Raw genomic sequence first — 15,118 nt, 5'->3', positions numbered from 1 at the left:
ATACAAAAGCATTTTAATCCGATCGCTGGCCATTTTCTCATACGGTAACTGCTGTATCAGAGTGCAATACATGTCTCAGCCGATAGGGTCACGCGGTTGAAAGCATATGGAGAACATTTAATAAAAATGGCCACAGATGGAATGAAAATACTTTCTATTGAACAATACGGAAGATACGGGTACTTTTGAGGACCCGTACATTGTTATAACATCCATGGCCATAAGGTAAGTACTTTATATTTTAAATGTGAACGTCTATATAGATGTACAAGTTGTAAATAGAAAAAGTGCAAACACTATGTTGAAGATCATCCAAGACGGTGACGGTCATGATATGACAGTCATATCAGGGCTATAATGTCTCTCTCCTCCTATAATAATAATAATAATAATAATAATATTGATAATAATAAACATACATTCCACATCGTGCAGCTTGGCTCTCTCCTCCTCCAGCTTGGTCTTCAGACCCTCTGACTCGGTCTTCAGGTTGGACAGGGTCTCTGGGGGTTGCTGGCTCCATTCCTGCTCCTGCTGGGTCGCCATGTCAATGCCGCCAGGCACTAATAATCTCATATATTTATGATGATGATTATAAATAATGATGTCCCGTTATGTTTCTATGTGTTTATTATAAGGGTCTGTGATGATGTGATGTGATGGAGGCAGAGCTGGATGCAGAACACCAGCTGATGAGGATGATGAGGCTGGTGGTGATGATGAAGGGCGCTCAGTTTTCTGAGTGCACTGGCGCCAGTGACGTCATAGAGCGTACGTGGGACTCCCTCTTTCTTTGGTGTTTCGCCCAGGTGGGCGTGGTTGTGTGCCTGGTAAACCTAACCCTAAACCTCACAGAAAAGATGCCAAAAAGAGATATTTGATGTGATGTCTTCCTGCCGGGACCCAAACTAGTGAAAATAGCCGATCTACAAGCTCATAATGCATTGCTGTTTTCACTATTTCTAAAGCACTTTTTAACATAATTTTTTTATGGAATTTTGATTATTTTTGTATGAATCATTTAGAAAAAATATTTTTGAAATATATATATATATATATATATATATATATATATATATATATATATATATATATATATATATATTCTTTTTTTTTCAAATAAAAAAAATGGGTCCCGACCCACTGTTTGGGAACCACTGCCTTCTTAACCTAACCTTAAAACCACGCCCACCTGGGCGAAACACCTGGGAAAGAGAGAGATCCGCGTAGAGCGCACTGAGTTCTTGTGATTTACCAACGAGCAGTAATACAACACAGCCTCCTGTAGGGGGCAGCGTGGCGCGTCTCAGCCACAGAAACATAAAAACAACAGCTTCCAACAATAAAGCTAGTTTTCAAATAGACTTTTAAGTTTATATAGGGCTGAAGGGGTTAATGTATATTTTATGATAATAGTTAAAAATCTAAAAAGTAACTAATGTTACAGAGTAAAACGTACAATATTTGCCTCTGAGATATAGTGGAGTAGAAGTAAAAGTATAGTAAATTGGAAATTCTCTCTATCTCTCTCTCTCTCTCTCTCACTGTAAAGAGAGAGAGAGAGAGAGAGAGAGAGAGAGAGAGAGATTTTACTTTGCTGGAGTATTTCCAATTTTCAATACTTTTACTCCACTACATCTCAGAGACAAATATTATGCTTTTTACTCTTTTTACTCTGTAACTTTAGTTACTAGTTACTTTGTAGATTTTGATTATTAGTAGCCTACCTACAAAACATACATTAACCACTTCAGCCGCCTATTTAAACTTTGGCTATTTCGCCGACGTGTTGTGTGCTGCTTATAGATCAGCTATTTTCAAAATGGCTTCATACATTTGATATAGTAATTTAACTCTGAGAAAAGGAACCATTATGTTTCTGGTTTGATACTGATTTTGACCTGATGGTCAAGATTAAATTTATCCCCTGAGCAAGCAGGCAGGCTCTATGAACTCAATGGTAAAAAAGACCCCGGTTCAAATCCGGGGTAGAAGAGGAAAATTACATAGTGCAGCTTTAACAACTTTCACTTTTTTTATTTTCTTTAAAAAAAATTGCTGATCCACAAGCTCACAAAGCTTTGCAATTGTAGATCTGCTATTTTTGCAAACTTTTTTGTGACACTGTAGCATATTCTTTAATTATTATTATACCAAATATTTTTTTTTAAATCCCCCCTCGTACTTTTTTTTACAAATGAAATACATATATATTTTTTCTTTAAGTATTTCATATAAAAAATCAAACAAATTATACAAATTAAATTATCTTTTGAGTCTCGAGCTAAAAAGTGTGGGAACCGCAGACACACAGCGATAACGTCTTCCTCCATGTTTTAAAGGTCAACATTTACATTTCACGATAATGTGCAGTAGGCTACCTTTTGATTGTTTGTTATTCTGAAGAAAATGTGTTCCGGATATTGTGAGGTAGTTCTAGTAATCCTAGTAACAAAGGAAAAGAGATTTAGCTGTTGTTAGTTCGGACTCTCTGGAACCGGAAGCGCCATGAAAGACGGCCGCATTCGTACAAGCTCCGTAGCATCGCAACGTTTTTCCATCTTTTTAGTATTTTTTAGCCTTCTCTTTTTTCCCTACACCGTCGCGTGTCTAAGGAGTTATGACAGACAAGCACTTATGGACATCAGCACAGCGATTACACACAGAATTCCGGACTTTTTTGCCGAAAACCTCCCGCTCGGCTGGGGGGGGGGGTGGGGTACCCTTTGTTCCGGCCGGATCAACAACATACCCCCGTCGAAAAAGACCGTGGCGGCGAGGCACTAGAGCGGGTCTTCTCGTAAGAACAACAAAACGTGGATATAAACCTGCACTGCCTTCAATCCTGCTAGCGAACGTTAGATCTCTGTGTGAATCAAGAACAGTGACCACTATGGACGACTTACTGGCGCGCGTTAAATACAACGCAGAGACGAGGAGGACCTGTGTTGTTGTGCTAACAGAGACGTGGCTAACGGAGTTAGCATCTGATTCTTCTATCACTCCTCCTGGCTTCACCGCGTATAGGAAAGACAGAGACCCTGTACTGAGCGGTAAGCAACGTGGGGGGGGAGTTTGTGCCTTGATCAACAACAACTGGTGCAAAGATGTTAAAATCCTAGACAGTCACTGCTCACCAGACCTTGAACTTTTAATCATAGCCTGCCGTCCTTTCTACCTACCACGCGACTTCAGCATCGTGATTGTAGCCGTTGTTTACATTCATCCTGGAGCTAATAAGGACACAGCTATGAGGGAATTACACCAGGCGATCAGTGCACAAGAAAATCGCCACCCGGACTGCGCAGTCATCTGCCTAGGCGACTTCAACCGGACAGACTTAAAAAAGGTCTTTCCCAAATTCCACCAGCATGTCGCCTGCAGTACCCGTGGTGACAATATTCTTGACCACTGCTACACGCCCTTCAAGGATGGATACAAAGCTCTCCGCCGCCCACCGCTAGGAAGCTCTGACCACGACGCCATCCAGCTGCTACCTGCCTACAAACAGAGGCTAAAAAGGGAGCCGGTCGTTGAGAAGGAAATCCGAATCTGGTCTGAGGACACAGACGCTATGCTACAATCCTGCTTCTACCAGACTGACTGGGGGATGTTTAAGAACGCCGCTGGGAATAACATCAACGAACTCTCAGACTCAGTCACTGGCTTTATCAGCAAGTGCATAGATGACATAGTCCCAAAAAAGACAGTTCGGATCTATCCCAATCAGAAACCATGGATGGACAGCGGAGTACGTGCACATCTGCATGAACGGGACGCTGGTTTCAAATCTGGCGACGTGGAAACGCGCAACACGACGCGCGCGGCCCTAAACAGCGCCATCAGGAAGGCGAAAAAGGCCTACACAAAAAAGATGCAAGACAAACTCAGCAGTGGCGACATCAGGAGCACATGGCAGGCAGTACACACCTTGACAGACTGCAAAACAAGAACCAGAAGCGAGGTGAACCCGCCTGCCTCCCTCCCCAACGAACTGAACACTTTCTACGGCCGGTTTGAGATCAGCTCCAACCGCGGCAGCCAAGCGGGGCCATCAGCAGCACCAGCAGAGGAGAACCCTCCTCTAACCATCTCGGAGAGAGAAGTGCGTACAGCCTTCACACGGGTCAACATCCACAAGGCAGCCGGACCTGATGGGATTCCAGGCCGGGTCCTTAAGACATGTGCAGACCAGCTGGCGGGTGTCTTCGCTGACATCTTTAACCTCTCCCTCTCCCTGGCTGTGGTCCCTGCAGGGTTCAAAATGTCAACCATTGTGCCCATTCCCAAAAAGGCCAAAGTGACATGCCTGAACGACTGGAGACCTGTTGCTCTCACCCCGATCGTCAGCAAGTGTTTCGAGAAACTGGTGAGGGAATACATCAGCTCCACGCTACCTGCCTCGCTGGATCCGTGGCAGTATGCATACCGCAAAAACAGATCCACCGACGACGCTATTGCCATGGCTCTCCACACCGTCCTCTCGCACATGGACAACAAGCTGCTGAAGGACAAATATGTACGTATGCTGTTCGTGGACTACAGCTCAGCATTCAACACCATTGTCCCAGCAATACTTGACAAAAAGCTCAGACACCTAGGGCTACACCCAAGCATGTGCGACTGGATACAGGACTTCTTGTCCAACCGACATCAGGTGGTGAGAATGGGCAGCATCACATCCGACCCCCTGACCCTCAACACCGGAGCACCCCAGGGATGCGTGCTGAGCCCTCTCCTCTACTCCCTGTACACGTATGACTGCATAGCCACACATGTCTCCAACACCATCATAAAGTACGCGGACGACACGACAGTGATAGGCCGAATCGTCAACAACGACGAGTCTGACTACAGAGAGGAGATCAAATCACTGGCACACTGGTGCCGTGAGAACAACCTCTCTCTTAACGTCGACAAGACCAAAGAACTGATCGTGGACTTCAGGAGGCCGCGGAGAGACCATGCGCCCATCCTCATCGACGGTGCTGCAGTGGAAAGGGTCAGCGAGTTCAAGTTCCTCGGAGTACACATCGAGGAGGACCTCAAATGGGAGACGCACTCCACACACGTGAGGAAAAAGGCTCAGCAGCGACTGTACTGGCTCCGCCGCCTGAAGAAGCTCGGAGTAGGACGTCGCATCCTCAGGCTGTACTACAACAGTTCTGTCGAAGGCATCCTAACAGGCTGTGTCACGGCCTGGTACGGGAACTGCACTGCCCGAGAAAAGGTCAGCCTACAACGAGTAGTGCGATCGGCAGAGCGGATAATGGGAATCGAGCTCCCAGCGCTCCAGGAACTGTACAAAAAGCGGTGCGTGGTCAAAGCCAAGCGCATCATCAAGGACAAGCACCACCCAAGTCATAGACTGTTCAACCCCCTACAACGACCGCGACCGGGCAAGGGGCTCTACCGCAGTATCAAGAGTTCCACCACCAGATTTTGGTGTAGTTTCAATCCAGCCGCTGTCAGAATGCTGAATGGGGCATAAGCCTGGATGAGTTCAGCAGCCTGACAGCAGGCGGCGCAGACTTTTTCTGGCTCTTCCTGAACACACCTGTGGATTATACCAGGGACAATGACTTGGACTTTAGCCCCCCCCTCGGACACACCTGTGGACTACACCAGGTACAAATGACTTTTTGTTGCACTCCCTCATGGAGCTACATGCGGATTATACTAGGGTCAGTCCACTCTAGGTGGACACGCACTGACCTTTTGCACCTTAATCCCTTGTATAACGCACTGACTTTTTTTTGGGTCTTTTTATTGTGCTCCTTAAGCACCTTAACGTCCTTGTCTATCATGCACAGTATAAGTATAACATGCACAGTACAATACATTGCTGCTATGCTCAGGCACCTTAGTTTAGTTTTTTTAGTTTTATTTATTATCTCAGGTAATTTGTAAATATGTAGATAACTTGTCTGGCCTTCTGTTGCTCTCTTGTTTTTGATCTCCTTCCCACCTGCCCCCACCCTCTTCTTCTCCCCCCCCCCTCTTCTTTCTATGGAAACTAACGTTGCGATGGGAACGATGTACAAAAAAGAATTTCACCCACTTTTTTACCTTGTAAACCTGTGATGTGACAATAAAACTGATTCTGATTCTGATTCTGATTCTTTAACAACTTTCACTTTTTTTATTTTCTTTAAAAAAAATTGCTGATCCACAAGCTCACAAAGCTTTGCAATTGTAGATCTGCTATTTTTGCAAACTTTTTTGTGACACTGTAGCATATTCTTTAATTATTATTATACCAAATATTTTTTTTTAAATCCCCCCTCGTACTTTTTTTTACAAATGAAATACATATATATTTTTTCTTTAAGTATTTCATATAAAAAATCAAACAAATTATACAAATTAAATTATCTTTTGAGTCTCGAGCTAAAAAGTGTGGGAACCGCAGACACACAGCGATAACGTCTTCCTCCATGTTTTAAAGGTCAACATTTACATTTCACGATAATGTGCAGTAGGCTACCTTTTGATTGTTTGTTATTCTGAAGAAAATGTGTTCCGGATATTGTGAGGTAGTTCTAGTAATCCTAGTAACAAAGGAAAAGAGATTTAGCTGTTGTTAGTTCGGACTCTCTCCTGTGATCAAACTGGTGTGGTTAAACCTGTCAGGATCAACCTCCACCAGCATAGGGCCCAGGGTCAAAGAATCGCTGTGCGTCTGTGGGAACCAAATCCTATTGCGACCTCTGCTTCATAGCAGCCAGTGGTGGAAAAAGTATTCAAATGTTTTACTTAAGTAAAAGTATCAATACTGCAATGCAGAAGTACTCCGTTACAAGTAAAAGTCCGCAATTCAAAATTCACTTGAGTAAAAGTACAAAAGTATTGGTATCAAAATGTACTTAAAGTACCAAAAGTAAAAGTACTAAAAAGTTTGAAAATAGCCGATCTACAAGCTCACAACGCGTCGCGATGCGACGCTTTGTGGGCTTGTAGATCGGCTATTTTCAAATAGCCGAGGTATAAAATAGGGCTAAAGTGGTTAATGTATGTTTTATAATGTACTCATTTATATTTGCAAAGTAACTAGTAACTAATGTTTTCAAATAATTGTAGTGGAGTAAAAGTACAATATTTGCCTCTGAGATGTAGTGGAGTAGAAGTAAAAGTACAGACAATTGGAAATACTCCAGTAAAGTAAAAGTACCTCAAAATTGCACTTAAGTAAAGTACTTGAGTAAATGTACTTAGTTACTTTACACCACTGATAGCAGCTCTATATATATCCACTGCTGCCTGACAGTCAATCAATCGATCCAAAGAGGATGACGACAATAAGTGATTTGATGTGATGTCATGTAGTCAGAGAGCAGGTATCACTGGTGTTACATGTGATGTCATGTAGTCAGAGAGCAGGTAACACTGGTGTTACATATGATGTGATGTAGTCAGAGAGCAGGTAACACTGGTGTTACACATGATGTGATGTAGTCAGAGAGCAGGTAACACTGGTGTTGCACATGATGTCATGTACAGCTCAAGTACAGCACTTGAGTAAATGCACCTCGTTACTTTCCAGCAGTGATCTGGATGCATGTACCCATATGTGGGTGGAGAGTGGGTGGTAAATGGTGAATGGTGCATTTATATAGCGCTTTTATCCAAAAGCGCTTTACATAGATTGTGCATTACATTCACCCATTCACACACACACATTCACACACCGATGGAGGAGGAAACCACGCAAGGCACCAACCTGCTCATCGGGAGCAATTAGGGGTTCAGCGTCTTGCTCAAGGACACTTCGACACTAAGTCTGGGGGAGCCCGGGATCGAACTGCATGGGATCCTTGCGGTTCCCGTCTGGCCGCTCTACCGGCCACCCCCTGAGCCACTGCTGGCGGAGAGTGAGTGCAGAGTGGGTGGAGCAGTGGGTGGAGAGTGGGTGGAGCAGTGGGTGGAGAGTGGGTGGAGCAGTGGGTGGAGCAGTGGGTTGGTCCTGGTTTAATATGTAAGCACTGTTCTGTCCAGTGTTGATCTGGGAGAGTTTAGTCGGGAAGCGGAGCGGAGGACTGGGCTCAAGTCATTACCAGTGTCCTACTGACCTCAAGACCATGAACATGTCAGCAAGTAAAGTCAGATCCCAAACGGTAGAACCGGACCTCGAATGTCGACCATCAAAGTGGACCGAAGGAGATGAACTATTTGGGGTTTTTAAAAGAGAGACGTCGTCCAACAGCGTTCCAGCCGCTGCGTCAGAGGAGGAACAGCCAGAGATCTACCAGCAAGCCATGCTGAAGCAGCCTGTGATAAAGTTACACAGAATAGGTGTGTGCATGTTTTTACGTCCCTGTACACTTTTCTTTCATCTTCAATAGAAAGCAGATGTACAGAAATGTTGTCGGTACTCGGTGGAGTAACGGAGTAATGCTTCCTTCCAGCACTAAATCAACTGTAGATAAGCACTGTGTGTGTGTGTGTGTGTGTGTGTGTGTGTGTGTGTGTGTCTGCGCGTGCGTGCGTGCGTGCGTTTGAGAGAGAGAGAGAGAGAGAGAGAGAGAGAGAGAGAGAGAGAGAGAGAGAGAGAGAGAGAGAGAGAGAGAGAGAGAGAGAGACAGCTGCAAGAAAAATCAGTCATCCGGCAGGCCAGGAATGTTCCAACGGCCAATCTGTGCCTGGCAGTTGTTGTTGCCGTCCTAAATGTAGAACATTATCGGATGGTACTACATTGCAGCACGTACACCAGCCCAGTTAATGTGGTTAGAGCGTCCGTCCCCGAGATTGGGAGGTTGGAGTTTGATCCCCAGCTGACCAATGTTGGACGATATTACTGAGGAAAAAAATATGTTACTTAACATATTAGGCCTACTCCTAAACAAAGTAATAATATTATATGACTTAGAGAGTAATATATTATATTATATATACACCCCCCCCCCCCCACAAAAATAATAAGGAAAAAAAAAGAGATGTGCAACACAATCTGTTTAGCCAGCTCCTTTAAAGGTTCTATGACATTCATTTTCACTTTTTTTATTTTGTATGTTTTTTTGGGGGTTTTATGACCTCAAATACACCTAAAAAATATATATAAACATTTCAGTGGATTTTCTGTGGTCTGGGGTTTTCTGAATAATTAGGCTGAAAAGTAATCTGAGCTTGGCCCTTCGACAGTGAGGTCACAGTCGTTTAATCCCGCCCACTCTCCTCCTCGCCCCTCCCCTCCCCTATCCTTTCCTTTGGGGGGGGGGGGCGGAGCAGAGGCGATGATTGACAGGCAAAATCCCTCACCAGCGACACCCGCAGGCAAAGATTTATTTTTTCATTGCAGTTGAAAAGGCTTTAGAAATGTGAGAGAAAAACACCTGCCATGGATCAATGGAGTGGCATTTTTTGTTAAAACTTTCTATACACGTTTGAAGGACCATGACAAAGACTTTTAATGTGTGGTAAAACTGAACGTCATGAAACCTTTAAGAACATAATCCAATTTATTGGAATAAGAGCCACCAATCAGCCAAACGGAATAATTGCAAGTCTATAAAACAAAATAGTCCACAGTCCCTCAACTCTTTTTATGCTGCATATTCCACATTTGGAACAATAATTATCCTTAGCCCAGGACCCACGGGTCATTTGAATGGGTCCCAGCCAGGGACATTTTGAGTCCCAGGGAGGCAGACAGTATGGCAACATTCTCTGCCTTTCATTGTTTTCAAGGCGAAAAACAAACCATGTCACTCTCTGCCTTTATATTATATAATTATATTCAAGGGCAAGGCAAAAAACTACCTTATGTCACTGCTATGTGCTAACTGCTGGCACCAAACTCCGGTGGAACTGAAATGAGTTTTAAACTCTCTAAAGAGATCTAAAATGTTGTGCTTACGTCGACAACAAGTGTTGTCCCTATCTACTTGGACTGAGACTAGGGGTGTGCGTGGATATTCGGTTATTCCACTAACAGGGCTGCTCCTACTTACTGTTTTGTTAATACGATTTGGCTATTAAAAAAAATATATATATATATATATATATTTGATTTTATTCTATTTTTTAAAGATTTGTTTTACAGTTTTACATTTTGTACCCAAATTACTGTCATGTCTTCATAAAAGCTTGCATTTAAAACAGCTAAAATACGTGTCAATTAAGTATTAACATGGATCATTTGCGTGTCACTCATTTCTGCAGCGCTGGTCAGCAGCTTGGCATTGTGGGTTGACACATTCCCAGTGCATTGAGTGTAAACAACACGTGCGATCAGCGATGTCGGGAGTATTTTGATTTGGAAGAAGATGGCACACAAGCGGCGTGCAGGTTGTGTCCAGTTAAACTGGCATACTGTCTAAGAGTTTGACTGGATCGCTGAGAAATCACTTGCATAAGAAACACCTGGAGGGAAACCTCAACGACCCTGGAGCTAGCCAGATCCAAACACAGGCCTGCATTACATCGTGTACTACCCGCCGCCGCTTAGCCCTGGTCCAGAGCGTTAGTAAGTTCTCTCTAACGCTCTACCAGGTGCGCTGCTCTGCTCATAGACCGAAAATTCCACTACCGTATTGGTCTCCAACTTTAGTAAAGATAAACAAAACAATTTAGCTATTCACTGAAACCAAGGCTGTTTTGTGTAGTTTGTCTATTCTCCAGGGTCTATTCTCGAGGGTGGGAAGCCTCTCAGCACCCCACCTTCTCTGTTTAATACAGTTTTTGGGCAGAAAATACAGATCTGGTCAATGGTAGTTTATGTTGACCAGATCTGTAGGGGGCGCAGTGGACTAAATACAATAATTTCCGTCTGGTGGACATATTTTATTTTCTGCCCAAAAAGTGTATTATACAGAGAAGGTGGGGTGCTGAGAGGCTTCCCGCCAGGGCCGGATCTAGGCATGGGCAAGGGGGGGGCAATGCCCCCCCAAATGCCCTGACTGCCCCCCCAATGATATGAAATGTGAGCTTACCATAATCAAAATAATCCTTAATCATATTCCATCATGTATCATTGCACAATTCAAATAATCCTCTGCCCTGATTTTCCATGGGCAGTGTTGCCAGATATTGCGAGAGAAAGAAGCCTAGGAAAACAAGCCCAAAAGAACAATAGGAAGCAGTAATACACAAACAGCCGAAAAAACGGATTATTTTTTTTATAGGTCTAACTGTGCCAAAATGCATATTTTCCTACGCATTTTCCCAAATGGTTTTGGGCCCCCCAATTTTTTTTTCCGGAGGAAGCAGCCCCCCCAGCATTTATTAATGCCCCCCCAGTTAATAATTTCTGTATCCGGCCCTGCTTCCCGCCCTGGACAATAGACTTTCAACAACACAAAACTGCCTTTGTTTAGCTAAATAGCTAAATAGTTTGGTTTATTTGTACTAAAGTCGGAGACCTCGCACGGTAATGGATTTTTCCAGAGCAGAGCAGCTCGACTGGCAGAGCGTTAGAGAGAACTCACTAACGCTCCGGACCAGGGCTAGCCGCCGCTGTGACCCTGGTCGGTCAGGAAAATAAAATAAATCAGCTCATCACACAGATGACCGCAACAGACATGCTGCCACTCAGCTTTGTTGAAGGCAAAGGCTTCAACAAACTGATGCACGTCTTGGAGCCGGAGTACGAGGAAAAAGATAAGGTCCAGGTTGGAGGTGGAGCATGCAAAAATGCGTTTAAAAATAAAATTCTGTAACGTGTATTTGAATATTATAAGCATTTTAAATGGCTTTTATATACTCTTAATGTTTTTTTTTTTCAAATGATAATTAAGGCCTTATAGATCGAAATGTGCGTTTGGGCCGCGGAGGAGTGCGGAGGAGGCCGGGGCCTCTCCGCACGTGGGGCCTCTCCGCACGTGGTCCCTCCGCGCCTGGTCGGGCCCGCAGGCTGCAAGCAGCGTCCGCCGAGCAACCAGAGGTGCACCAGAGGTGCCGAGACGGAGCCTCGCGCCGGGCATCGCCACGGCCAAGGTACGTTCTGGAGCGAGTCGGCGCCTCGCCCGGGAGACTTTTTCAAAGGAGGGAGGCAGGCACGAGCCCGGCGCGAGCCAGGCGCGAGCCAGGCGCGAGCCAGGCGCCTCCTGGGCTGCGGGCAGGAGACAGGGAGGTACGACGCGGACATCCAGGACAAGGGGGCCACTCGCGCCCCGACACTGCCCCGGGACCATGCCCCAGTTCCGGGCATGGTCTCTCTAGGTACCCTCTGGCACAAGTGGCCACCTCTCCCCCCAAGCGACATTTCGCGTAGGGGAGAAGTCGGGAGCCCAGGGCCTCGTGGGACCTCTGGACTTTGAAAAAAATCCCGTCTTTTTCCGAAACCTCCAGGATTTGGGGCCCCTTGCAGCGCCGCCACTGGCACAAGTGGCCACCTCTCCCCCCAAGCAACATTTCACGCAGGGGAGAGGCCTTGAGCCCAGAGCTTCCCGGGAGCTCTGGCTCTGGCCAAGAAATCCTGGCTTTTTCCGAAACCTCCAGGATTTGGGGCCTCTCGCCGACCCGCCGCCACCCCGGGAAGGAGCCTCTTCCTGGGCATGGTCCTCACCTATCCTCTGGCACCAGTGGTCACTTTCCCCCCACGCGAAATTTCACGCAGGGGAGGGGCCAGAGCCCCAGGCCTCGCGGGGCCTGCAAACATAGTGCGATTTTCACATTTGGTACATTTTTTCCCGGGTTTTTCGGCCGCAGTTTGCCCGGGCAGCCACCCAGGGACCCGACGCGTGCGCAGCCCCGGCCCGGATCCAACGAGCCCTCCGCCGGCCTCGGGCGACCCACAGTCCGGGAGGTACTGCCCGTTTTAGCCCGAAAAAGAGCAGATCGTGAAGCCAAAAAAAGTTGAGATTTTTGGCCGGGGGTCCTCCAGGTGGTCCCCGGGGACCTCTGGAGCCTCTGGAGCCCATGCTGACACTTTTTTTGAGAACCATGATTTTGAGCCTCACTGAATCCATCGCTTACCCCAGGAAGAGGCCTCTGTCCTGGGCATAACTACCCGATGGCACAGGTCGGCCTTCCAGGCAACTGCAAGAAAATCCCCAGAAGGCAGGAAGGCAGGCGCCCACTTCCTCGAGGGCCCTGGACACTTAGAAAAAAAAAAGTTTTTTTTTTTAGAACCAGGATTTTGGGCCATGCTGAACCCATCGCTGCCCCAGCAAGAGGCCTCTTCCTGGGCATGGTCCCTACCTACGAGATGGCACCAGTCGGCCCTTCTCCCTGGCTCTCCCCTTCACACAGGGCAAGGGCCAGGGAGCCCAGTGCCTCACGGCACAGTGCCGGGTGCACACTCGCCCGCTCTACCCGCCCCGGGAGCCACCGTCCCTGGGTAGGAGGTGGTCCATGGACCCCCGATGGGGACCAGGGACCGGGGACGGCGCCGCCTTGTGGACGCGCTGTTTAGAGCTGTATAGACTCCACGACGAGCACCCGGATGTAAACAATGGACGCACGCACACACACACACACACACACACACACACACACACACACAGCTTTTATCTTGGTCAGAAACAAAAACAAATCATGTTCATGTAACGAGTAATGCAGCGTTAATTAGATCAGTAATATGGTATAACATTACTCTTTTGAAAATAGCCTCCTAACCCCCTATGGGCCTCATGGCTCGGCAAGGCTGACTTACTAATACAAAACATTTCATGTTTTTTCTCTCTCCTCATTCTCCATCCCAGATGTCTTTCCTGCCCAACTCAAACGTATCTACAGCAGAAATAAACATCTCAAACAACACCAGAGAATTCATACAGGAGAGAAGCCCTACACCTGTGACCAGTGTGGGACCAGGTTCAGCACGAACAGTCATCTGAAACGACACCAGAGAATTCATACAGGAGAGAAGCCCTACACCTGTGACCAATGTGGGATAAGCTTCAACATGGACAGTACTCTCAAAAATCACCAGAGAATTCATACAGGGGAGAAGCCTTACTGCTGTGACCAGTGTGGGACCAGGTTCAGCCAGAGCAGTGGTCTGAAACGACACCAAAGGATTCATACAGGAGAGAAGCCCTACAGCTGTGACCAGTGTGGGACCAGGTTCAGCATGAACAGTAGTCTGAAACGACACCAGAGAATTCATACAGGAGAGAAGCCCTACAGCTGTGATCAGTGTGGGACCAGGTTCAGCCGCGACAGTAGTCTCAAAGATCACCAGAGAATTCATACAGGAGAGAAGCCCTACACCTGTGATCAGTGTGGGATAAGCTTCAGCCGCGACAGTAGTCTCAAAGATCACCAGAGAATTCATACAGGAGAGAAGCCCTACACCTGTGACCAATGTGGGATAAGCTTCAGCCGCGACAGTAGTCTCAAAGATCACCAGAGAATTCATACAGGAGAGAAGCCTTACCGCTGTGACCAGTGTGGGAAACGGTTCAGCTATAGCAGTCGTCTCACATATCACCAGATAATTCATACAGGACAGAAACCCTACCATTGTGACCAGTGTGGGACCAGGTTCAGCACGAGCAGTGCTCTCAAAAATCACCAGATAATTCATACAGGAGAGAAACCGTACACATGTGACCAGTGTGGGAAACGGTTCAGCACGAGCAGTAGTCTCAAAATTCACCAGAGAATTCATACAGGACAGAAGCCCTACCACTGTGACCAGTGTGGGAAACGGTTCAGCCACAGCGGTTATCTCAAAATACACCAAAGAATTCATACAGGACAGAAGCCCTACCACTGTGACCAGTGTGGGAAACGGTTCAGCCAGAGCAGTTATCTCACAATACACCAAAGAATTCATACAGGACAGAAGCCCTACCACTGTGACCAGTGTGGGAAACGGTTCAGCTATAGAAGTCATCTCACATATCACCAGATAATTCATACAGGACAGAAACCCTACCATTGTGATCAGTGTGGGACCAGGTTCAGCACGAGCAGTGCTCTCAAAATTCACCAGAGAATTCATACAGGACAGAAGCCCTACCACTGTGACCAGTGTGGGAAACGGTTCAGCACGAGCAGTAGTCTCAAAATTCACCAAAGAATTCATACAGGACAGAAGCCCTACCACTGTGACCAGTGTGGGAAACGGTTCAGCCACAGCGGTTATCTCACAATACACCAAAGAATTCATACAGGACAGAAGCCCTACCACTGTGACCAGTGTGGGAAACGGTTCAGCCAGAGCAGTTATCTC

The 15,118-nt window shown here is 46.3% G+C and overlaps 1 protein-coding gene across 1 annotated transcript; it reads left to right on the top strand.

Moving 5' to 3' along the window:
• Positions 1 to 659: 659 nt before the first annotated feature.
• On the top strand, positions 660 to 14,772 carry LOC308092373 (uncharacterized protein; the record flags this gene model as incomplete). The annotated part of the gene is made up of 4 exons (XM_080438224.1): positions 660 to 771; positions 7,996 to 8,292; positions 13,641 to 14,690; positions 14,750 to 14,772. The coding sequence occupies 4 exons, from the start codon at positions 660 to 662 to the stop codon at positions 14,770 to 14,772; spliced, it is 1,482 nt and encodes a 493-aa protein (XP_080294350.1).
• Between the last annotated feature and the right edge of the window lie 346 nt (positions 14,773 to 15,118).

Source organism: Gymnoscopelus braueri (assembly GCF_963280865.1).
Source record: "Gymnoscopelus braueri genome assembly, chromosome: 9".
NCBI classification, from domain to species: Eukaryota; Metazoa; Chordata; class Actinopteri; order Myctophiformes; family Myctophidae; genus Gymnoscopelus; species Gymnoscopelus braueri.
The sequence above is the reverse complement of the archived record's forward strand: the minus strand, read 5'-3'. Positions and strand labels throughout refer to the sequence as shown.